Source organism: Perca fluviatilis, chromosome 4, assembly GCF_010015445.1.
Source record: "Perca fluviatilis chromosome 4, GENO_Pfluv_1.0, whole genome shotgun sequence".
Classification (NCBI taxonomy): Eukaryota; Metazoa; Chordata; class Actinopteri; order Perciformes; family Percidae; genus Perca; species Perca fluviatilis.
This window is the reverse complement of record NC_053115.1, coordinates 2,858,530-2,883,499: the sequence shown is the minus strand read 5'-3', so window position 1 is coordinate 2,883,499 and position 24,970 is coordinate 2,858,530. Positions and strand designations below refer to the sequence as shown.

At 41.6% G+C, this 24,970-nt stretch overlaps 2 protein-coding genes across 2 annotated transcripts; one reads left to right on the top strand and one right to left on the bottom strand.

Annotated features, from left to right (window-relative positions):
• Window positions 1–736: 736 nt before the first annotated feature.
• Window positions 737–19,964, bottom strand: ccdc51 (coiled-coil domain containing 51). The gene is made up of 7 exons (XM_039798727.1): window positions 19,830–19,964; window positions 18,051–18,147; window positions 16,780–16,990; window positions 15,336–15,473; window positions 12,716–12,880; window positions 5,798–6,004; window positions 737–1,623 (listed from the first exon to the last, which is right to left on the bottom strand). Exons 2-7 carry the CDS (start codon window positions 18,053–18,055, stop codon window positions 1,024–1,026), a joined length of 1,326 nt encoding a protein of 441 aa, XP_039654661.1. The 5' UTR covers window positions 18,056–18,147; window positions 19,830–19,964; the 3' UTR covers window positions 737–1,023.
• A 12-nt stretch (window positions 19,965–19,976) lies between these two features.
• Window positions 19,977–24,523, top strand: tma7 (translation machinery associated 7 homolog). The gene is made up of 4 exons (XM_039798728.1): window positions 19,977–20,103; window positions 20,556–20,611; window positions 21,443–21,530; window positions 24,040–24,523. Exons 1-4 carry the CDS (start codon window positions 20,088–20,090, stop codon window positions 24,072–24,074), a joined length of 195 nt encoding a protein of 64 aa, XP_039654662.1. The 5' UTR covers window positions 19,977–20,087; the 3' UTR covers window positions 24,075–24,523.
• Window positions 24,524–24,970: the final 447 nt, after the last annotated feature.

Genomic DNA, 24,970 nt, shown 5'->3' with positions numbered 1-24,970 from the left:
AGCAGTTTTAATACACAGTGGTCATCACCCATCATCGACATGAAAACACACAGCACGTTGTGGACAGTCTGCAAATCCATCCGGGGAATTAATTCTGAAGAAATCTGATTCAGTTACGCATTGTGTCAGTTTAGACAACAAACCTGATGATCCGGTTTGACAATTTGACATAAAAAAAATCCCAAGCTACAATGATGGACAAAGGAATGATAAATACTTAGACTGCTGAGCGACGGCAGTTGAAAGCAGCATTGCTGGAATTAAGCCAACATTCGTGCATTCGTTAACGTTTGATCTCGACATCACATAATTAAAAATATTTAGAGGCAATCAGTAGTGAAGTAGTCATCAGTAGTAGTATATATAATAGTATATCAGGGGTGTCAAACCTCAACTTCACTAAGGGCCACACTGGAAAAGGAGAATCGCACCACCAAGGGCCAGACAAAAAGTTAAATATCTTTGACTCAATTATTGCATGTCTCATATAATCTTCTCACTCACAGTTTGGTCCACATAAAGCCCTGAAAAAGTCAGCAAAAAAGTTCAAGAGCCATCCTAGAATTTAGCAAATCAAGCAAAAACAATGATTACATTTTAATCTAAGTAGGCTACCACACAGCTGACTCACAACAAGCTCTTTCTCAGCCTGAATATTACACTCTCTGCTTCTTCTGGGGGAATTTCTGAGTCTCAAAGTCAGCAAATTTGCCAAATTCTGCTTTGAGTGCGGCGCAATTGCAAGTTGAAAAACAGTTTCCCACGTTTTTTGGTTTTGGCGCACAACTAGGTGTGCCAAAATGTATTGTGAACCTAAATTGATGTCTGGCAAAGCGAGACTAGTAGTGCAGTAAACAGCAGCAGTACAAGATAAGACCAATTCAACACCTACAACCAGGTTATTAGAGAATTTAGAGTTACTTCCAACTAAGTAAATGTTGTATTCTGACATAATTCATTTAGATTATTACTCCCAGTGATTGCTATTGGTACAGTGTATGTGAACATATTCAGATGTCAGGTCTAACCAGTTCCTCTGAGCAGCAGGTAGACAGCAGAGATGGTAATGGCAGTGGCGGTGTAGGTAAACGCCGCGCTATAAAGCGTGTTTGTCCTAATTCGTTCTCCAAGCGTCCTCTGGGTCTCCTCCAGACGCCTCACCACCGCCTCAGACTCCCACTGGTCCTCTCTCTCTGCTCTCGTTGGACTCACTGGGCTTGCTAACTGCGGTTGAGCAGGCTGCTTTTCGGCCTGTGGTCTGGTCTCCAGCAGCCGCCTCACCACCGACAATTCGCCCTCAACTCTACCGAGTCCTTGCTCCAGTTGTCCCAGTTGTCCCAGTTGTGGCCGGACGGACTCTAGAAGGGACTCAGTCTTTTGGCTGCCGATCTGGAGGTCTTTTAAGGCTGAAAGAAGCACCGTGGGGGAGACTGGGGTCGGAGCTCTCTTGTCCTGAGGGACAGGGTCCCTCTGTGTGAAGGCGTCATCCAGAGCCACCCGGAGGCTGTTGATGAGCGCTTGGAGCTCGTCCTGCTGGTAGCGATGGTTTCCAGCCTGGACCCTGAGGGCTTCCTGCAGGCTCTCTGGGCCTTTCTGGGCCTCCAGCAGCAGACTCTTCAGCTCCTACAGATGAGAGAGGTACAGACCAATGCACACTGGTGTTCTGGTGATGTGGTTATACAAATAAAATACCTTTAAATAACAAGAAAAAAATTAATTTCAGTATGTATGCAAAGGGAATAAAACGTATGTCAAAATGTCAATGGATCTAAACCCAACCTGGCCTCAGAGCACTGTCCAATATTAACTTTTTCATTTGCCAATGGCAGTACAAAAACTTAACAGACAAAATCTTTTTCAACTGGCCTTAAAACTGCATAAGATACAATGTGATTAAAATGCTGGTCATAAAGAAGCTAGTCTCGCATTGCCAGACCTATCTCCACAGCGCTGTGGAGATAGGTCTGGCTACAAACGTCTAAAGACCTTTCTTTTTGATGTTGCCGTTCTTTAAAGAACTGTTCATTTGTTATACTGAAGTTGCATTGATGACACTGTATGACACTCGATAACTGCTCTTTAATGTTTAATTTCTTATACTGCACTGTAAATTTGTTTTTTTAATCGTTTTCTAACTGCTCTTTAATGTTTTTATGTAAAGCACTTTCAATTGCCCTGTTGCTGAAATGTGCTATACAAATAAAGTTGCCTTGCCTTGCTCTGGGTTGTTGGCATTTCTTTAAATCAATCAAGCTCTGGACCAGAGGTGTATAGTCCAGGTGCCAGAAAGTAGAAATCCTGTCCAGCAGCTGTCCCAACCATCACTAAACCAGCTCCTCTACCAGGTAGATGAGCTCGTTAGTGAAAACACCTGTTCTAGATGTAGAGGCAGATCCAAAAACATGGCAGGATTTTTACTTTCTGGCACCTGGACTATACACCTCTGGTCTGGACGCAGCGATGGTGGCTCTGCAAAAGAGTCTCGGGAAGGAACGTGTTTTGGTGAAAAATTTGCACCCAGCAAAATAAAATTATCCTGGAAATGTACTTCCGTTGATCCAGACTATAAAGAAGCCTGGACCTTCTGCGTCAAGATATACACCTCCATACAGTACAGGCCAAAAGTTTGGACACACCTTCTCATTCAATGTGTTTTCTTTATTTTCATGACTATTTACATTGTAGATTCTCACTGAAGGCATCAAAACTATGAATGAACACATATGGAATTATGTACTTAACAAAAAAGTGTGAAATAACTGAAAACATGTCTTATATTTTAGATTCTTCAAAGTAGCCACCCTTTGCTTTTTTTGATAACTCTGCAAACCCTTGGTGTTCTCTCAATGAGCTTCATGAGGTAGTCACCTGAAATGGTTTTACCTTCACAGGTGTGCTTTGTCAGGGTTAATTAGTGGAATTATTTCCCTTATTAATAAAAAAAGCAAAGGGTGGCTACTTTGAAGAATCTAAAATATAAGACATGTTTTCAGTTATTTCACACTTTTTTGTTAAGTACATAATTCCATATGTGTTCATTCATAGTTTTGATGCCTTCAGTGAGAATCTACAATGTAAATAGTCATGAAAATAAAAAGGAAACGCATTGAATGAGAAGGTGTGTCCAAACTTTTGGCCTGTACTGTATATGTGCGCCTGCTCTACCGACTGAGCTAACCCGGCCACAGTAAATTTTCTTTTAAAGGCCCACCGACACACACCGACAAGCTGATTGGACGAACGCGTCACGTGGGTCTGGTTTCTCTGGAAATTCAAAGCCAGACTGTCATGGCGGCTCATTCAGACTACGATCTCATATTGGACTAAAATAGTTCACCGAGACATGTTTCTGAGAACATTTGAAGAGAGAAATAGGTCGTGCAAGTTGCTGAATCTGTCTTCATCTCAGATCAACAAAAGGTCAGTTTACAAGATTTTCGTCATATTCTGAGAGACTCTAGTCACGCTCATCCAGCTCCCTGTTTCCTGGTTAGCTCTCCACCAATCAGATGGGTCATTTGAGTCCGACTGCCGGCAGTGCACACCGAACAGACTCGAGTCACCGACCTCGCCAGACTGTCCCACGGCCGATTATCGGCTTAGTGTGTCCCGGGCTTTAACTGTACTTTCCACTGTGCTTTTAATTTTTCCTTTTAGGTTCATCTCCCCCCGGCACTGTGCTGCCACAGACATACGCAGACTCTTGGTTGTGCAGTAAGCGCAAAATGCTCCTCAGTGGAACCCGACCAGTACCACCGGTAATGGAGCCGGGTAACGAGCTAGATAAAGTAAGTGTAACCGTAGTGGCAGTGGACAGAAATCAAAGAACTGCGATACAATCAAAAAACTAGTACTAGGTTCTCCAGTCAGTGCCCTTGGTTTAGGCACTGGCTCAGATCTGGAGCTGGTCCCCGGGCGCTGTGATTGGCTGCCCACTGCTCCCTTGAGGGATGGGTTAAAGATGCTATAGGTAGGATTGTGAAGATCAAGGACTTAGCCAAAAAATTTGAACATCAACAACTTCTCGGTCCCTCTCCTCTTTCTGCTAAAGCCCAAAACGGTCTCCTAAGCCCCTCCCCCAACAAGAGAGAATGAATGCGTGTGCATGGGCAGTGATTGACACGCAGTTAGACACCCCCCCCCCCCCGCCCCTGGCCCTGATTGGTGCATCTGAACAGGGAGCTGTGGATTTTTACAAATCTCACTCCAGGCTGTAGGTGGAGCCAGAGGAGCTGGATTTATTTTAATGACCTGCTTCATGTAGTTCTACTAGAACATAGGGTCAGTTTCAGCAGATATGACAGAAAGGTAGTTTTATAATTCTTACCTACTGCACCTTTAAATGCAGATAATAAATGTCACTACATGTATGTGTATGTGACAATAAAGTACCTCATCATCATCTTATTGACAGCCGTACGCCGCATACCGCCACCAGTGTGCAGAGTCGATGCAAAACGAAACGTGGTCAATAAGCGTATGTGTTGAAGTGGCCTATTTTAGCAACCTGCCTACAGCAACTGACCTCATTTATTTTATCAACCAAAGTAGATTTTCACTGGTATTTGGCAAGGGGAGTGTGCTAATTTTGGACGCTGCCTCTGAGTGCATCAAACAAGACATTTTCTGTCAGCATTGTAGTTCAAAATGTTACGATTAATGCTGAAAACAATACGTTTCAAGCAGTGGCGTAGTCTACGTGATACGCAGGTATACCCACTAAGAAAGCGCCAGGATTTCCATATACCCACTTAAAAATGACCAATGACACGTGACGCAACAACACACTTTCCATTATATTTTTGATATAGTTTGAATTGTCATCTGTGTTCTTCTTCACATAGGCTAAATAAAAGGTATTTCCACCGTAAATTGTCGCATTAAAGTGCCCATATTATGAAAAAAACACTTTTTCTGGTGATCTGGGGTGTTCTTTTGTGTCTCTGGTGCTTCTACACACATACAAACTTTGAAAAAAATCCATCCATGGTGTTCTGAGTGAGATATGGTTTCTGAATGTGTCCTGCCTTCAGTCTCCTGGTGAGCTGTTCAAAATCGGCCTCGGACTGTGACGTCACAGTCCGAAATGAGCTGGCTAGCCACAACCGTTAGCTCGTAGCGTTAGCCGGCTAATGCTAGCGTTAGCCGGCTAACGCTAACGCTAGCATGCCACGTCGTTCTCAATAGCAAAGCACTGCTACAACACACACAAGTTCACCATAATCTCCAAAAGAACTACTTACATGTGCGCCCTCATTTAGAAGTCTCCCAGCTAATCCTGCCTTGTAACTGACCAAAGTTGGAGAAACAGGCTTTCTTTTACTGTCTCTAGAGTTAGCTAGCTGACATGCTCTACATCTGAGCTACTGAGCATGTGCGAGTGCAATCAAAGATAGTACAGAAGAAGAAGATGAAAAGAGGTCTCACTCTGTAGCTAAAACAGAAACCAGGTGAAAAGAGGATCTGCAGCAGTGAGAGAGAGCTGTGCAGTACAACAACAATATGGTGTTTTTTGAAAATGAAACCATGTAAACCTATTCTGGTACAACCTTAAAATACAGTTATGAACCTGAAAATGAGCAGAATATGGGCGCTTTAAAGTGTATCGAATACAGGAAATGAAGTCGTTGATGCTCAAAACTTTCCTCTGGAGGACACCCATACCCCCTACTATAATATGCCCCCCCCCCCCTAAATGCAGATTCTGGCTAATATTTAAATATAGTACAGTATACCCACTACAATACATTAGACTACACCACTGGTTTCAAGTCATCACCCCCCCTTCCTCCCTCACCTGCAGGCGGACGCGGTTGATGTATGTCGATCCCATGACGCCGATCAGGGCTCCGAGCACCGAGCCAATGACGGACCAGTTCTTGGTGCGCTCCGCTCTCGTCCTCTCTTTCTCGTGGGACTCCCGGACGCCCGCGGAAAACAAGGCGAACTTCTCCCTCTCCGAACCCTCCGCATTCTCGTACGCTGTCCGGAGACGGCGCTCCTCCTGCAGTCAGGAGAGAGACCAGAGGCTGGTTCATTCATGAATTACATTCATGAAGTACATGAAGTACTTGGGAGTTTATATAGATAATGCACTATGTTGGTCTTCTCATGTCAACAATCTTTGTTCCAGGTTACAGCAGAGACTATATTTTTTACGAAGGTTAAAAGCGTTCGGAGTAAATCAGAGAATTATGTACTTGTTCTACCAGTCTACTTTTGAGAGTTTGATCAGATATGGTATTACGGCATGGTATGGTAATTTGACTGTCCAATTAAAATCAAGGTTGGGACGATTGGTGCACACGGCTTTTAAATAGTTATAGGGGTTTGGGAACGATCACCCCAAGAGCTATTTGATGCTTCAATTCTAAACCATGCCAAGAAAATTGTGAGAGACGATACGCATATCTTGAATGATAATTTTAAATTATTACCTTCGGGAAGGAGGTATAGGGTCTTAATGTGCAGGTCTAATCGACTAAAAAATTCCTTTGTTCCTACTGCAATCAAGGCGCTAAATAGAAATGAAATACTGTGAACTGCCTTCTTGTGCTTTTTTTTTTATATCTTATTTGTTTTAATGGATGCTGTATTGTGTGAATGATCTATTATTGTGTTTTATGTATTTTGATCATGTGTTTTATGTACTTCGATCATGTTGCTTTGCAGGACTAGACTATGCACGGTGTCCAAGACAAATTTCCCAGTGATGGGACTAATAAAGTATAAAGTAATTAACTTCAACTGATCTGTTATTACATTATTATTATTATTATTAAACAAGTAGTAGTAGATAACCTTATTGTCCCCCGTGGGGCAGTTGGGTTTGCGGCACAATCACAAGGCACTTTATGACAATACATCAGACATATGATACAAACAAACAGTCCTTACATCAGACACCGACAGACATAACATGAAGAATATACATCACACACTACAATACACTATACACCCTTTGGTATGGTCAGGCCAGCTGGACGACTAGCTTATCTCTGCGTGACTAATAAGTATAGTTCTCATAATATCACCAATATCATTATAATCATATGATTAGTGGTTCCCCTGCACCCTCCACAATATTTAAGTAATGTAAAATAACTTGTTTTATTATTATTATTTTTTTAGAAAATTTAGAAAATACAAAACATACAACTCACAACATAAACAAATCCCCCCCCCCCCCTTCCAAGGACTGAGAGCAATTCAAAAAGTAAAAAGCTACAGGGAAAGCTAACGACTGGGCCTCAAACTCTGATAGTGGATGACTCTGCTGTAAGAGATGTAAAAAGCAGTAAAAACACCAAAATACAGATAGAGCCTGTATCAGGGCCATATTTAGTTCAGATAGAGCCTGTATCAGGGCCATATTTAGTCCAGATAGAGCCTGTATCAGGGCCATGTTTAGTCCAGATAGAGCCTGTATCAGGGCCATATTTAGTCCAGATAGAGCCTGTATCAGGGCCATATTTAGTTCAGATAGAGCCTGTATCAGGGCCATATTTAGTTCAGATAGAGCCTGTATCAGGGCCATATTTAGTCCAGATAGAGCCTGTATCAGGGCCATATTTAGTTCAATGTGTTATATGTCACTATTTTTGGTAGCCTACTGTACTTAAATGGCCAGTATGTACTTTATTTCCTTTATTCATTGATGCCTCTATGTTTACAGGCTTGTCGTGATGCTTAATGTGCTCTAGGTGCCAAAAAACCTATGAAAAGAAATCTATGTTTGGTACTGCCAATTTGTTTTGTTTTGTCATGGTTCATGTGTGCAATATACATTAACAATCATGAGAAAGAAATCGTGGCAGAGAATCGTGATATCAATTCTAAGCTAAAAAATCGTGATTCATATTTTTCCCCGAATCGTGCAGGCCTAATCAGCTCCCTAAATGCGTATGGGTTCCTCAGTGGTCCTCTACCGCCAGTCAGAAGAGGAGCTGAGAGATTTAACTGACTGTTGGCATGGAAGACATGGCTTTCTACCGCATGTACCGTCCATTCTCTGCAGTTCATTGATAACTTTAACATTTTCTGGGACCGCAGACATCTTTTTAAAGCAGATGGACTTTTCCTTAACAAGCCACGAGTAAAGCTGTTCACCACTAACCTACTTTACTTTCTGCACCACATATCTGCTCCCTCGGCCAAGGACACGAGACAAGACCAATCTAAGCAAGAGGAAGACATAACAAAGCGCGGCAGTGATCCACCACAGCCCCCACCTGAGCAGAGATTTGACCATGGGAGATCTCCATTATATATATATATATATATATATGCCATTATAGATATTTTTCACACAGACATGTTGACATGTCATAGTAGGAAAAGCACAGGTGTATTCAAACCATTACTGATGGCTGCATTCCACTTAGGAGAGGTCCTGGTATTAAACCATTACTGATGGCTGCATTCCACTTAGGAGAGACCCTGGTATTAAACCATTACTGATGGCTGCATTCCACTTAGGAGAGGTCCTGGTATTAAACCATTACTGATGGCTGCATTCCACTTAGGAGAGACCCTGGTATTAAACCATTACTGATGGCTGCATTCCACTTAGGAGAGACCCTGGTATTAAACCATTAATGATGGCTGCATTCCACTTAGGAGAGACCCTGGTATTAAACCATTAATGATGGCTGCATTCCACTTAGGAGAGACCCTGGTATTAAACCATTAATGATGGCTGCATTCCACTTAGGAGAGACCCTGGTATTAAACCATTACTGATGGCTGCATTCCACTTAGGAGAGGTCCTGGTATTAAACCATTACTGATGGCTACATTCCACTTAGGAGAGGTCCTGGTATTAAACCATTACTGATGGCTGCATTCCACTTAGGAGAGGTCCTGGTATTAAACCATTACTGATGGCTGCATTCCACTTAGGAGAGGTCCTGGTATTAAACCATTAATGATGGCTGCATTCCACTTAGGAGAGACCCTGGTATTAAACCATTACTGATGGCTGCATTCCACTTAGGAGAGGCCCTGGTATTAAACCATTAATGATGGCTGCATTCCACTTAGGAGAGACCCTGGTATTAAACCATTACTGATGGCTGTATTCCACTTAGGAGAGGTCCTGGTATTAAACCATTACTGATGGCTGCATTCCACTTAGGAGAGGTCCTGGTATTAAACCATTACTGATGGCTACATTCCACTTAGGAGAGGTCCTGGTATTAAACCATTACTGATGGCTGCATTCCACTTAGGAGAGGTCCTGGTATTAAACCATTACTGATGGCTGCATTCCACTTAGGAGAGGTCCTGGTATTAAACCATTACTGATGGCTGCATTCCACTTAGGAGAGGTCCTGGTATTAAACCATTAATGATGGCTGCATTCCACTTAGGAGAGACCCTGGTATTAAACCATTACTGATGGCTGTATTCCACTTAGGAGAGGTCCTGGTATTAAACCATTACTGATGGCTGTATTCCACTTAGGAGAGGTCCTGGTATTAAACCATTACTGATGGCTGCATTCCACTTAGGAGAGGTCCTGGTATTAAACCATTACTGATGGCTGTATTCCACTTAGGAGAGGTCCTGGTATTAAACCATTACTGATGGCTGTATTCCACTTAGGAGAGGTCCTGGTATTAAACCATTACTGATGGCTGTATTCCACTTAGGAGAGACCCTGGTATTAAACCATTACTGATGGCTGTATTCCACTTAGGAGAGGTCCTGGTATTAAACCATTACTGATGGCTGTATTCCACTTAGGAGAGGTCCTGGTATTAAACCATTACTGATGGCTGCATTCCATTTAGGAGAGGTCCTGGTATTAAACCATTACTGATGGCTGTATTCCACTTAGGAGAGGTCCTGGTATTAAACCATTAATGATGGCTGTATTCCACTTAGGAGAGGTCCTGGTATTGTGCATGCTGACTCACTGAAATATCTTACTGGGACACTTGCGATTGCGTGAGAACTGACACCGTAGCGAGAAGTACGAAAGGGCGAAGATCTGCGAAGGGAGGTTGCTTTCTTCTTTTCCTAAACCCAACCTGTCCGCTGTATACGGCGCTCAAAATGTGCGCTGATAACACGCCACTTGGCTTTAGAAAGTGGGCGTGTATGTTTACGCGATAACACACTTGTAGAAAGTGGCGTGCATGCTTACGTCTGCTGTATACAGCGTAGACATACACGCGCCACTAGAGAACTGGTGATTTTAACACTCATGTTGACAACCCCCCAGGACAGAGGGTCCAAAGTCTTTTTTAGATTATTTCTTTGGGCTTTTCTGCCTTTAATTGACAGGACAGCTAGGTGAGAAAGGGGGGAGAGAGAGAGAGAGAGAGAGAGAGAGAGAGAGAGAGAGAGAGAGAGAGAGAGAGAGAGAGAGAGGAAGACATGCAGGAAATTGTCACAGGTCGGATTCATTGAGGCATAAACCTCTATGTTTATGTGCGCCTGCTCTACCCACTGAGCCAACCTGGCCAGAACTGTGTTGTGTTTTTGAGAGCTATGGACTGACTCAGCATGTGAAGGAGCCCACACACAATAAGGGATACACTCTGGTCTTGATTATCTCTAAGGGTCAGAACATTTCCAAGGTTGTGGTGACTGATGTTGCTCTCTCTGATCATTCCTGTGGTTTCTTTAACGGCACTATCTCTGTGCACAAAAGTATCCAAACAAAGGTAATCAGAAAACGGTATATATCACTGGGGACACTGTGATAACACATATCCTGTACTTGAGATGGAGACTGTTTGTCTAATTTTCTGAATTTGTCTCTGAAGAAGATGGCAAATCCATTCAGGCAAGACATGTATCTATCATCAGTAAAGATTTCACTTAATAATAAAAAAAAAAAAAAAAGCACTTTCTGATTTTATTTGGTTCGAAAAATCACACCTGAATCCACCCTTTTTTTTTTGGGGATCAAATAGATCCCAAACCGAGTTCAAAGTTTGGAAAAAAACCAAAACGGCAGGTTTGATAGAGACCAAATGTAAGATCTTAGTTCAGAATCCCTCTTTTGCTTTTGAAAAACCCATTTCCAAGATTTGATCCCCATCTGTGATCCGAAATACACGAAAAACTGGGGAGATTAGTTTTTCCCTAACTACTCTTTTTTCTGTTCTTAGCAGTAAGACATTTCTCCATGGAGATCTTTTCTTACCAGAGACAGCTTTGACCTTAGTGGGAGCTATGGCATCGATAACATTAGTAATTTTACAATTGAAATGATCCCATCCCATATAAGCCCATCATACACTAGGAGCCCTCCAGAAAGTTCAGGTATTTTCCTCATTTTCCTCAGTCTAGACATCCAATCTGGCAAACACCACCACCCCTAGCCATCTCACAAGCCCACTCCTGGATTGATGGCACACCTTTATTCTTCCATCCTCTTAAAATAATCGGTCTGGCTATCATTAAAGTGATGGTTCGGAGTAATTTCACCCTAAGGTCCTTTGCACCATGACCTCGAGCCAAACACCCCCCCAGAAGCTTTTTTCACCTGGGTCGAACATTGGGAGAGTTAGCGTAGAGTAGCGTTATCAGCTGAATAGCTTAGCGCAGGGGCTAATGGACCCACGTTTGTATCTCGTAAGTTACCCCACTAATAATGCCTGAAATGATACCAAACGTCTACAAGTAGTACAAATAGGTTATGCACTCATAAAACGATGGATTGGAAAGTTTGTAAGTACACCACAAGTTTATGAACACTTGCCTGCTCTCTTCAGCTCTGTGTTGGCTAACGTTACCTGCTGCTAAGTGTAGTGTTAACTAGCTAACGGTAGGCTAACGTTACCTGCTGTTGAGTGTAGTGTTAACTAGCTGACGGTAGGCTAACGTTACCTGCTGTTGAGTGTAGTGTTAACTAGCTAACGGTAGGCTGACGTTACCTGCTGCTAAGTGTAGTGTTAACTAGCTAACAGTAGGCTAACGTTACCTGCTGCAAAGTGTAGTGTTAACCAGCTAACGGTAGGCTAACGTTACCTGCTGCTAAGTGTAGTGTTAACTAGCTAACGCTAGGCTAATGTTACCTGCTGTTGAGTGTAGTGTTAACTAGCTAACGGTAGGCTAACGTTACCTGCTGCTGAGTGTAGTGTTAACTAGCTAACGCTAGGCTAATGTTACCTGCTGTTGAGTGTAGTGTTAACTAGCTAACGGTAGGCTAACATTACCTGCTGCTGAGTGTAGTGTTAACTAGCTAACGGTAGGCTAACGTTACCTGCTGCTAAGTGTAGTGTTAACTAGCTAACGGTAGGCTAACGTTACCTGCTGCTAAGTGTAGTGTTAACTAGCTAACGGTAGGCTAACGTTACCTGCTGCTAAGTGTAGTGTTAACTAGCTAACGGTAGGCTAACGTTACCTGCTGCAAAGTGTAGTGTTAACTAGCTAACGGTAGGCTAACGTTACCTGCTGTTGAGTGTAGTGTTAGCGTAACTAGAGTCCTGTGCGGCGATGTTTCTGTTCCATATAACGTCCGTTTTCTGAGCATCAGAGAGAAGCGCAGGCATTTAAGTGGCACCTAAATAAGGCACCGAAATCTGCATTGCTATTCGCTCCGGTAGATAACCAGGTCTCGGAGCCGCCCCCCCCCAAAAAAAACTCTTCGGATCTACACGATTCACATGGATGACATTTTCCCCATTCAAAACACAGATTTTCACCGAAAAGCGACAAGTTTGCAGGTATGTGTATTTACATTTGTGATTCAGCTAACCTGCAGCAGTTTGTGCTCCAGCGTGGCCAGCTCCAGGTAATGGGCCTCCTCCCTGGAGACTCTGTCCAGCCGGTCTCTGACCTCCTTCAGTCTTCCCTGCAGGGCCTCCAGGCTGACATTAGCCTCGCGCACCATCCCTCTGGCCACCATGAACGCAGCCTCAGCCTGGAAGAAACACACATGTCTGAGACTCAGGATCTTTCTCAGGATCCATCATTGGTCCCCCGTGATTTGTTTGGAGTTTATTTACAACGCAGTAAAGCTTAGATCGGGCCCAAAAAAATCAAGCCCGACCATACCCAAGCCTGTGCATGTTGTGTCCGAGCCCGGTCCGACACATTAACTGTAATTATTAGCCCGAGCCAGACAATTTTTTTAATTATAACCATTATAACTTTCTCAACTACAATTCTGAGTTGTTTGAACTACAGAAATCTGTTTAGACTTATCTTAATGAAGAATGCAACAAGGACGAAGCATGTAAACTGCGCTGTGTGTTTATTCAGACTGGAATGGATTGCAAATGGATCCGAAAGAAGAAATGTAAAAAAAGAATATTTAAAATATCTTTTTTGTGGATTTTGTACCGACTTTTTTGTGGCTTTCTCAGACATTTGTCACCTTTTTGTAAATTTGTTGCTTTTTCCGACATTTTTGTACACTTTTTGTCACATTTTTGTTGACATGAAGCCCTACATTAGTCATCAAAAGAGTTCCTTAGCCACCAATCAAGCAAAACATTTTTTTTTTTTTTTTTTAAACAACAACTTGTTCACAGGCTGAATATGAAAACTCTCTCTCTGCTTCTTCTGGGGGAATTTCTGAGTCTCAGAGTCGGCAAATTCTTCTTTGAATGTCAGGTAATTACAGTTTAAACACTTTCCTGTGTTTTTGGTTTGGTGCACAACTAGGAGGGCCAAGTCATTAATACTGTCCTTCGCCACGGTCTGCATGCCGACGCACTGGCCGACAACGCATAATGATTACAAAAAACACAAATGCTTCCGGCTATCGGCCTGACCCGGCCTGTAGAGGTGTGCATCTTCACTGATCTCCCGATTTGATTTGATTACGATTATCATGTCAGCGATTCAATTCGATTCGATATCTCGATGCGTCACGATGCGTCAAATACATTTTAACTATTAAAGCCATTTAGGATATTTAATTCATAACTTTTCAAGCTTCAAAAACCAAACATTCTGCAGTGCTCTAATACTAAATAACTTGGATACATAAAACTTTACAGCACTGAGCACATGGCACCTCCTGAATGTGCAAAACACACCAGAATATGTAAACAGAAACAGAAAGGTTGTTAGGCCTTCAATTCAATTTCATTTCAATTCAATTTTATTTATAGTATCAAATCATAACACGAGTTATCTCGAGACACTTTACAGATAGAGTAGGTCTAGACCACACTCTATAATTTACAAAGCCCCAACAATTACAGTAATTCCCTCAAGAGCAGTGCGACAGTGGCGAGGAAAAACTCCCTCTTGGGAAGAAACCTCAGACAGACCCAGGCTCTTGTTGTAATCAGAAATAAATCGATTATGAGCCGGCCGATTATCGATGCAGCATCGTCCATGTCCACTATTCGATGCATCGATTATTTGATTAAAGGTATAGTGGAAGATTTTCCCGAATTTTAGAAAAGATCCGCCCTCTCCACTTTTTGAAAAAATGCACATGCGCAACACTCTGCCTGCTCCCGAGAGGGAACGCCTATTAAACGTGTGCACGAGAGTGCACTGTTTACAAGTTGCTGTCGGCATGTCTCATACAAGCTACTTTCAGAAAGAAGATTTGCACTTTTTCACAAACTGAGATGTTTACCGTGTCTGACTTGTGCCAGGGCTAGCATCGCTAATCATAGCTTACATCAACTTTCACTAGCAGTGATTTTAAATGGATTTCTCCAAATAGCCAAACTTTACCTGTCGAGTAGAAACTTCGCGACTGGCATCAGTGGAGAGCCCAACCTGTGCTTTTAGCGCACGCCAGCGTGTGAAACATTCTCCCAAAAACACTCCGGTCTTGTTTCTTTCTTCAGAGTCCTTTCTCTTCTTGTCGTACCTTTCGTAGACGCTCGTAGCTCACCACACATATACACCTGAAAGTATTAATGCGCAGAAAGCGAAAACTACCCTAGGGACGAGCACGTACCACGGCCTTACGTAAACATAGCGCCAGAATGATTGACAACTAGGAGCAGGGTTCTAAATTAGCACCGTTTACCAGCCAAATGCTGGTGAAATATGCAAGTGGCTGGTAGATTTGCTTCACTCACCAGCCAAAAAACCCAATGGTAATCTATTGAATGGCTGGTAATATTTGAACATTCATTAGCCATTTGGCTGGTAGACGAAAATGTTAATTTTGAAGCCTGACTAGGAGGACCAATAGTCTTGATGATCCACCCGGAAAAAGAAAATCCTCCACAATACCTTTAATTTCAACACCTCTACCGGCCTGTGGGTCAGGTCGGGCCAAGTTCGGGCTCGGACAGAGAATCTAAACTCCACAACGCAGCGCTGCAATGAGCCATGGAGAACTTTTCACTGACTATAAACATGCACACCCAACAGACTCCTTGGTCTTACTGTCTGCTGACCTCATGGACCTTGCTCTGGGCCACGCGGACTTCGTTGAGCCCGACGAACTCCTCGTACCTCCCCCACCAGTAGTTGACCCAGGCGTTGGCCGTATCAGCAAATCTCTGACCCCACTGCAGCCCCGTATCACCTGCATGCTGGAGGGGGGAGAGAAGGGGGAAAAAAGAGGGCAGTGTTTTAATTTATTTATTTAATTTTTTTTTTAAACTGGGCCCTGGGCACCTGTGTGTATGTGTCCTAAACACAGAGGTTAGAAAGAGGGAATCACAGGTGAGCGGCGAGAGGAAATCAGGACCTGGGACGTCACACAGTTTTTCACCCGTAGCTGTATGAGTGTGATAGTCTGCGTATTTTTGGTCTAGTCTGATCGTTTTTACTTTTTCCAGTGGGCACAGTCAGTTTTTGTGGATGTTTTTTAACGTATTCATAAATAAAGTGTAAATAAAACTCAGATGTCATGGCGGACCTACCTTCAGATTCCCTCCAGTGGCATTTTTGTTGTTAGACTCTAGACCAGGGGTCACCAACCTTTTCTAAACTGAGAGCTACTTCCTGGGTATTGAGTCATACGAAGGGCTACCAGTTTGATACACTCTTCTGAAAAAGCAAATTTGCTCAGTTTGACTTTAGTTATATATGATTATTAATGATTAATGATAGTTATATATGATTATTAATAGTTATATATGATTATGAATGATTAATGCTACTCATCTATGTGAAGACACTGATCATGTTAATGATTTCTCACAATAATTATCAACAATGACTTAACAAGGTGGGAAACAGATAATATCAATATTCAATTTTCATTTTTAGAACAGGCCTGAGGGCTACTCATGTGGTCCTTGGGGGCTACCTGGTGCCCGCGGGCACCGCGTTGGTGACCCCTGCTCTAGACCAGGGGTGTCAAACTCAATGTCACTAAGGGCCAGACATGTTGAGTTTATGATATGCTTTTATTTAACAAAAAAAAGTCTATTAACTTTGTATTACTGCATGTCTCATATATAGCTTTCTCCTATACAGTTTGGTCGACATAAAACCCTAAAAAAAGTCAGCAAAAAAAGTTTCTTAGCCATCGTAGAATTTAGCAAGTCATGAAAAACAAACATTAAATTTTTAAAAGCAGCCGACTCACCACAACCTGTTTCACAGCCTGAATATTAAAACTCTGCTTCTGGGGGGAATTCTGCGTCTCAAAGTCGGCAAAATCGGTCAAATTCTGCACGGCAGTGTCGCATAATTACAGTATGAAAACCAGTTCCATAATTTTTTTGGTGTGGGGCACAACTAGGTGGGCCAAAATTAGCTGTGAACCTAAACTGAAATGCGGGCCTGATCAAAATTTGCAAGGGGCCAGATTTGGGCCCCGGGCCTTTAGTTTGACACATGTGCTCTAGACTAAAGTAATAAAAATGTCAGTAAAGGAGTTTTCTCTACCTGTAGGGCAGCCAGGGTACGCTCCTTCACCACCTCGGCTCCTCCCTTTCCATCAGGAGGGGTGGGGTTAATGGGCGGAGGGGAGCCGGGCTGATGCTGAGCGCTGTAAGTTCGGACCAGAGTGATTCTGGCGGGCAGGGATCCAGACCGGGAGAGGCGGGACAGACAGCACCAGCCATGAGCCCGGAGACAGATCTGAGCTCCTCTGTACCTGACGCAGTAAAACAAAGTGTTAATCATCAGTATTGTAGTTTTATGTAGAACCAGTCGAAAAAAGTCCAGGGGTATCATTTATAAAACAGTGTGTAGGATCTAGAGCTGCAAAGATTAATCAAAAATAATTGTCAGTTATTAAATTAATTGGCAACTATTTTGTCAATCGGATTAATCGGACCCGATTCCCCGGTCTCCTGGGTGAAAGTCAAGTCATTTTATTTGTATAGCACTTTTAAACGAACAACAGTTGACCCAAAGTGCTTTACAGGTAGAACAGGGAAGGCAGAGACAGTATTCTTTAAAGATACATAATCACGTGCAAGGTACCATGAATATAGTTAAACAAAAGGTAGAATTTAAATAATGTAACATAGAATAAAACAACAATGGAACAACGTTTGTAAATACAAAAAGATAAGAAAAAGTTAAGTTCAGTTCATAGCTCTGAATCTTAAAAATAATAATAATAATAATAATAATAATTTAGGAATCAAAGGGAGTTAAAAGCACTGGGTGAAAGTCCTGTGTTTGACCCATCCTCCACACCGACAATTCACACGCAATCGCAAGGTAATGTAAGTCAATGGAGGCCAAACAGCGTTGATAAACACGCTAAAAAGCCAGCATGTGCCTTGATAACACGCCAATAATGGCATACGAATTGGCGTGTCTTACATTCGCCACTTCATGAGATCAGTCTGGATTCCAGCTTCTTAAATGTGACTAACTTCTAGTGTCTTTTCTCCTCTGTGACTGTAAAATGAATATATTTGAGTTGTGGACAAGACAAGACATTTGAGGAAGTCATCTTGGGCTTTCGGAAACACTGAGAAATGAAAAACACCGATAGACACTTTCTCCATTTTCTGCAGATGCATTAGTTAGTGTTTGATACAGGGGAGCTGAGAGATAGAGAGACTGTATATACGTGATAGGGAATATAGTGTAAAGTGAGCCACAGCCCAGTACGCATGGGTCAGAGTTTCTGCACAGGTGCATACATTCTCCCGCCAACTGCAACAGCCCAGGTCTTTCCTATTATTGTGCAGAAGTACCTCATTGAGAAGGGCAGCGGTCAGAAGTGCAGCTTGAAAAACTGTCGTCAGAGCTTCGATTTCACTGCAGCTACAGAGCCAACGTGTGAACACGCACCTGTGAGAAAAACAAAACATTTCAATTAGATGGATGATTGATAAACTATCAAGCGGGAACGTTGCACAGGTTCAGGGTATGTCCGTTAAACAATCGGCGAGAGATGTGCTGTCGTGTCAAAGGGTTGGGACTACTGAACTAGAGTCCAGCTTCTTTTACATCTGGTACAATGTAAGCAATTCAGCAGTTTCAAATTTGATTAAATGATATTATTGGAAAATGTAGGGCCCATCTACTGCAATGCAATGACACATAAGCTATTCATTACAATTAGATGCAAAATAAGTTCATGCATTTTTCCTAAAATGCACCTAATAAACTGGCAACAGAGTAAAGCTGGGCGATATGGCCAAATTCGTCTATCCTGATATAGGTCATCACAGTGGTGTAGTCTAATGTATTGTAGTGGGTATACTGTACTGCAATGTTTCTCAAATGGGGGTCCGTGTACCCCTAGGGGTACTTTGGAGTACTGTAGGGGGTACGTGAGATTCCTTTTTGAAATGTTAATCTCAAATATATCAGTCATGCATAATTCATAAATTAATTTAGTTATGGATTCTAAACATTTGAAGTAACATTTAAGTGTGTTTCAGTTACAAGCTTGTTAAGTAAATCAGACACTAATGGTGCAGAGCTGTAATGTACCTCTTTATATAGCCTCTTTTTCTACCTATATATATATATATATATATATATATATATATATATATATATATATATATATATATATATATATATCATAGTGGGGGGTATGGGTGTCCTCCCCCAGGGAAGTTTTGTGCATCAAAGACTTCATCTCCTGTATTCTGATACACTTTTATGCACCAATTTACAGTGGAAATACCTTTATTTAGCCTATGTGAAGAAGAAAAACACATGACAATTCAAAATATAATGGTATGTTGTGTCATTGGGTATTTTTAAAGTCGGTATATGGAAATCCTGGAGCTTTCTTAGTGGGTATATACTGCGTATACCTGCGTATCACGTAGACTACACCACTGGGTCATCACAATATAGCATGTTTTCTAGTAGATCAATACATAAAACAGTCTATATGAAATAACCACACTGCCTCTTCACCCTCCTGTCATCTGGCAGGCGCTACAGAGCACTCTATGCCCGCACAGGTAGACAGGTAGGTAGGTAGACAGGCAGGTAGGTAGGTAGGTAGGTAGGTAGACAGACAGGTAGACAGCAGATAGATACTTTATTGATCCCCAAGGGGAAATTCAAGGTCCCAGTACCTTACAGACATCACACACAATCATGAACACACTCTACCTCCTCTACCCCCACCACCCCAACCTGTGTGCTAGTGTTAACACATTATTTTAGGGTGCATTTCGTTACCATGTTTATTTATTTGTGCGTTTATTTAATATTGAATACAAATTGAATTTTATAAACATATAATACTTCGAATTCTGACTGATAAAATGACCAACCAGACAACCTGAAGTAGGATAAAGTTCACAGGGCCTAATGTCATTAGTATAACTTAAAGTTATAACAATTTCCCTCCCAAGGTTAGCCAACTGTTCTGTTCATTTTGTCCCAAGTAGCCAAACTAGCTTTTAGCTCCATGTTGCTAACAGTTGCCGGTAAACTGACTTTTTAGCCGTATAAAAAGCCTAAGATAATTTCTCTCACATGTCAAAATAGAACAATTATCATACCTGTTTTCTTCAATGTTGTCACAACATTCTTGTCACACGGACGCAGTTTCTTTTGGCTGACTAGTTTAGCATCTTGATTGTCAAATGAATAAAAACCAATATGGTCGTTTCGGTCAGGCACCTGAAGGTCATTCTATTTCCGGTTCAGAGTTCGCTGCCGGGGTCCTGACTGCGCGGATAAGAAAGAGCTGCATTCGCAGCAAAAAATATACCGTTTTTTTTTCCTTACATTCAAAACCAACGTGACGAATTTTAAACATGTCTGGCAGAGAAGGTGAGACGTCGTTTTATCTGACGTATCTAACATTTATTTTGACAACTTGACAAAACTCAGCGTCGCGTGTTTTACTCTTAGTGGATGGATTAACGTTAGCTAGCAAGCTAACAAGCTAACGGCTGCTAAAGGCAGCTCCAGCCTGTTAACGCTCGCTTCTTTCACCAAACTGCATGACATATCTGCCGCATAAATGGGTTTTTGTCAGGAGAGATTATATATATATATATACGGCGGTCTTCGTATTAACTTCTAATAAAAGCTAACGTAAAATTAAGCTAAACGAAATCTTTATTTCTCTTTACGCAGCAGGTGCACGAACTTAACACACCAACGTAACGTTAACTCTAACCTGTGAAAACTGTCGTAGAGTAGGCCTCTTTGTGCACTACTTAACACCGCTATTTTAACATGCCATTGAGCTTAAATAACATTTATTTCATTTCCCACAGGAGGCAAAAAGAAACCGCTGAAGGCGCCCAAGAAACAGTCGAAGGACATGGATGACGTAAGTTTCCTCTCAGACTGTAATGATGAATTTGTTCCGACTAACGTAAGGTGACCAGATGTCGCGCAACTAAAACCGGGACACTTTGCGAGTGACCGTAGTGCTCGTGCATGCACACGCTTTTTAACATGTGCCAGCCCAGGTCGATTGTAGCATACACAAAAAGAAGGTCTTTATCGAGATGATCTGTAGAGGTGTGTGTGTGTGTGTGTGTGTGTGTGTGTGTTATTTCAGTTAGCCTAATAGCTGGTTAGATTTACATTGAGAGATGATTTTATGGAAAGTACCCCATGTCAATCTCTAGGTATGGTGAAGGGTATGTGATGATGTGGGGGTATGTGATGATGTGGGGGGGTATGGTGAAGGGTATGTGATGATGTGGGGGGGGGCTATATTAATTCCAAAGGCAAAGGGAACTTTATCAGGATGCATAGTATCCTGGATCCATGAAATAACTGGCCTTTAAAAATAAACATCTGCCTGCCTCTATGGGAATTTAACATAGGTACTGTACGTGTACTGACTTATGCCCCCTGTATTTTAAGGAAGAACATTTATTTATTTAGGATACATTATTCATTCACAAAGAAAATTGCTGTCCTTTTTTTAAAGGGTGGATTTAAATTTTTTTTTTAATTAAGGTATTAAGATCAATTTCCAAAAGATGATTATTTTTTATTATTCCTCTTTTTAGTCAACTTTAGCATGGGTTCATAAACTTATGAGCACCACTGTGAATGTTGGCTGCAGCCCAAACTGAAGAGGAATACATAAGCCATGAGAGCCATCATGGTAATAGTTTAGTCAACGGATTGTAAACTGTGTGTGCAGGATGATGTCGCCTTCAAGCAGAAGCAAAAGGAAGAACAGAAGGCCCTGGAGGCGTTGAAGGCCAAAGCTTCAGGAAAAGGACCTCTAGGTAAGACCAGAGAAGGTGTAGAAGACATGTATGGGACTGTTTTAAGCCCTCCTGTTATCCTAGGGTCAAATTTGAACCATTTTCTAAAAGTTTCTTTATCAGAAATTTGGATTTCTGTCAACCAAAATGTCCAAAAATATAACGTGGATGGTTATCTACAACACTCTTTACAAGTAAAACTATCAGTTCACTGCTTTCATTGAATTTGGGTGTTTTATTCAATTTTATAGAATAGATAGATAGATAGATAGATAGATAGATAGATAGATAGATAGATAGATAGATAGATAGATAGATAGATAGATAGATAGATAGATGACAAACATCAGAAAAAGGGAGAAAAAACCTTGGGAAAAAAAGTAACAAATAACAAAACATCAAGTGGCAGAAAGTTATTTTTGATTTGGACCAAGAAAAAGAAAGTTGCCTAGAGGGTGGGAGGATAAGACGAGGGTTAAATCTATCTAAATAAAATACTCACATGCCATACAGTGGGTATGGAAAGTATTCAGACCCCTTTTTAAATTTTTCACTCTGTTTCATTGCAGCAATTTGCTAAAATCTAAAGTTCATTTTATTTCTCATTAATGTACACTAAGCACCCAGTCTTGACAGAAAAAAAACAAATGCAGAAATTTTAGCAAATTTTATTAAAAAAGAAAAAACGGTCATAAGTAGTCAGACCCTTTGCTGTGTAACTCATTTAACTTGCATGCTGTCAATTTCTTCTGATCCTCCTTGAGATGGTTCTACTCCTTCATTAGAGTCCTGCTGTGTTTAATTAAACTGATTGGACTTGATTAGGAAAGGCCCACACCTGTCTATATAAGACCTTACAGCTCACAGTGCATGTCAGAGCAAATGAGAATCATGAGGTCGGCTTTATGGCAGAGTGGCCCGACGGAAGCCTCTCCTCAGTGTGAGACATATGAAAGCCCAAATAGAGTTTGCCAAAAAACACATGAAGGACTCCCAGACTATGAGAAATAAGATTCTCTGGTCTGATGGGACCAAGATTTAACTTTTTGGTGTTAATTCTAAGCGGTATGTGTGGAGAAAACCAGGCACTGCTCATCACCTGCCAAATACAATCCCAACAGTGAAACATGGTGGTGGCAGCATCGTGCTATGGGGGTGGTTTTCAGTTGCAGGGACAGGACGACTGGTTGCAATTGAAGGAAAGATGAATGCGGCCAAGTACAGAGATATCCTGGAAGAAAACCTCATCCAGAGTGCTCAGGACCTCAGACTGGGCCGTAGGTTCACCTTCCAACAAGACAATGACCCTAAGCACACAGCTAAAATAACAAAAGGAGTGGCTTCGGAACAACTCTGTGACCATTCTTGACTGGCCCAGCCAGAGCCCTGACCTAAACCCAATTGAGCATCTCTGGAGAGACCTGAAAATGGCTGTCCACCAACGTTCACCATCCAACCTGACGGAACTGGAGAGGATCTGCAAGGAAGAACGGCAGAGGATCCCCAAATACAGGTGTGAAAAACTTGTTGCATCATTCCCAAGAACACTCATGGCTGTACTAGCTCAAAAGGGTGCTTCTACTCACTACTGAGCAAAGGGTCTGAATACTTATGACCATGTGATGTTTCAGTTTTTCTTTTTTAATACATTTGCAAGAATTTCTACTAACCTTGGCCAGATCTGTGCCTTGCCACAATTCTGTCTCTGAGCTCCTTGGGCAGTTCCTTCGACCTCATGATTCTCATTTGCTCTGACATGCACTGTGAGCTGTAAGGTCTTACATAGACAGGTGTGGGCCTTTCCTAATCAAGTCCAATCAGTTTAATTAAACACAGCAGGACTCCAATGAAGGAGTAGAACCATCTCAAGGAGGATCAGAAGAAATGGACAGCATGCAAGTTAAATATGAGTTACACAGCAAAGGGTCTGACTACTTATGACCGTTTTTTTCTTTTTTAATAAATTTGCAGAAATTTCTACATTTCTGTTTTTTTTCTGTCAAGATGGGGTGCTGAGTGTACATTAATGAGAAATAAAATGAACTTTTTTGATTTTTAGCAAATGGCTGCAATGAAACAGCGTGAAAAATTTAAAGGGGTCTGAATACTTTCCGTACCCACTGTATGTACTAAAATATTAAGATTATACTCCACTACATGTATTTGACAGCATTACTTTTCAGATTAAGATTATTAATACAAAATAATTATTAAATTTATTAAAATTAGCCCCAGCTGCAACATTAAGTTAATGTAGATATTAACACGTTAATAATTATAGTCCAATAATATAACCTACACTATTCTGAAACCGGCCATTCTGCATAATGAGTGCTTTTGGTACTCTTTAAAGGACAATTCCGGTGCAAAATTAACCTATAGGGGTTAATAACACACGTGTACTGAGTCTACCGTTCTCTGGGATATGTTTTCATGCTAATCGAATGCGTCTCTAACTCTGTACAAACTAAAGACAAAAAGTTCAGCCAGAATTTTAAAAGTTTCCTGCGTTTCTTTGTTTTCCTTCCAGGCTCCAGTGGCATCAAGAAATCCGGCAAGAAGTAAGATCTGAATCTGACAACGATGTTTGTCTGCTCCCCGGCCTCGGCTTCCTGTGTCTGAGATGTGTGCGCGCTCGCTGAGAAGACTCCCCATCAAACTCAAAAACCTGCCCTGGTGTTGACCCACTCCACCAGTGAAAATTAATTAAATGAAAGGACCGGGAATAGCTGTTGACAGTCAGGCCCAGTACACACATCATAACTCCCTAATGGCAAGCATAATTAGAGGATTAACACTTTGATATTTGTTGTTGGAAACAGTTGGAAACACTGACTAAAATCTTCAGATCTAGTCTAGAAATGAAGGTCTGCAGATTTAGAAATGAAAAGAAACATCCTAATCGCCACCATATCTTGTTTTGTGTCCAGAAACACATCACAAAGTTCTTTTTCTTCTGATTTTTGTTGTATTGTAAAGAGGGAGATAACTAATAAAAAGTGTTGTTTTTGTAATTGCTGCTTGTCATTTTAATTCTTGGGTTAGTCGGAAAAGAATCAGTCGAGAATCTCAACCATCAAGCAGTGTAACTCTAAGTTATAACAGTTTCAGAACTCAATAAATCATTTGCTTTGTTACTGTGGGAGAAAAACCCTCAACTGGGCCAGATCTCACATTCATATCTACTACAAAAACAATTCAGACAGAGTTAAATAAAATAGATTTATTGTAATTAAAAAACTGACTACACTGGGGCTATGTTTAGATGGAAACTGTCTGAAGAGAAAACAAAAGTGGCGTCGCATTCTCACTATTTATTCCGTGTTTAGACGAGTGTTTTGAGGGGTAAAATCTGCGTGCATATGGTGATGCAAAAGTGTGGGACATTGGATGTAGTATGCACACCAGGCAGCTAGGTGGTGGTGGTGTGAAGCACTGCCACACGATACCACCAAGTCCTC

What these genes read in the sequence shown, in the direction of transcription:
- tma7 (XM_039798728.1), top strand. An exon ending in AGTCGAAGGACATGGATGAC is followed by an intron (nt 20,612 to 21,442) that starts GTAAGTTTCCTC and finishes CTGTGTGTGCAG; the next exon opens with GATGATGTCGCCTTCAAGCA. An exon ending in TTCAGGAAAAGGACCTCTAG is followed by an intron (nt 21,531 to 24,039) that starts GTAAGACCAGAG and finishes TTTTCCTTCCAG; the next exon opens with GCTCCAGTGGCATCAAGAAA.
- ccdc51 (XM_039798727.1), bottom strand. An exon ending in GTACCCTGGCTGCCCTACAG is followed by an intron (nt 15,474 to 16,779) that starts GTAGAGAAAACT and finishes TCCCCCCTCCAG; the next exon opens with CATGCAGGTGATACGGGGCT. An exon ending in CCCAGAGCAAGGTCCATGAG is followed by an intron (nt 12,881 to 15,335) that starts GTCAGCAGACAG and finishes TGTTTCTTCCAG; the next exon opens with GCTGAGGCTGCGTTCATGGT.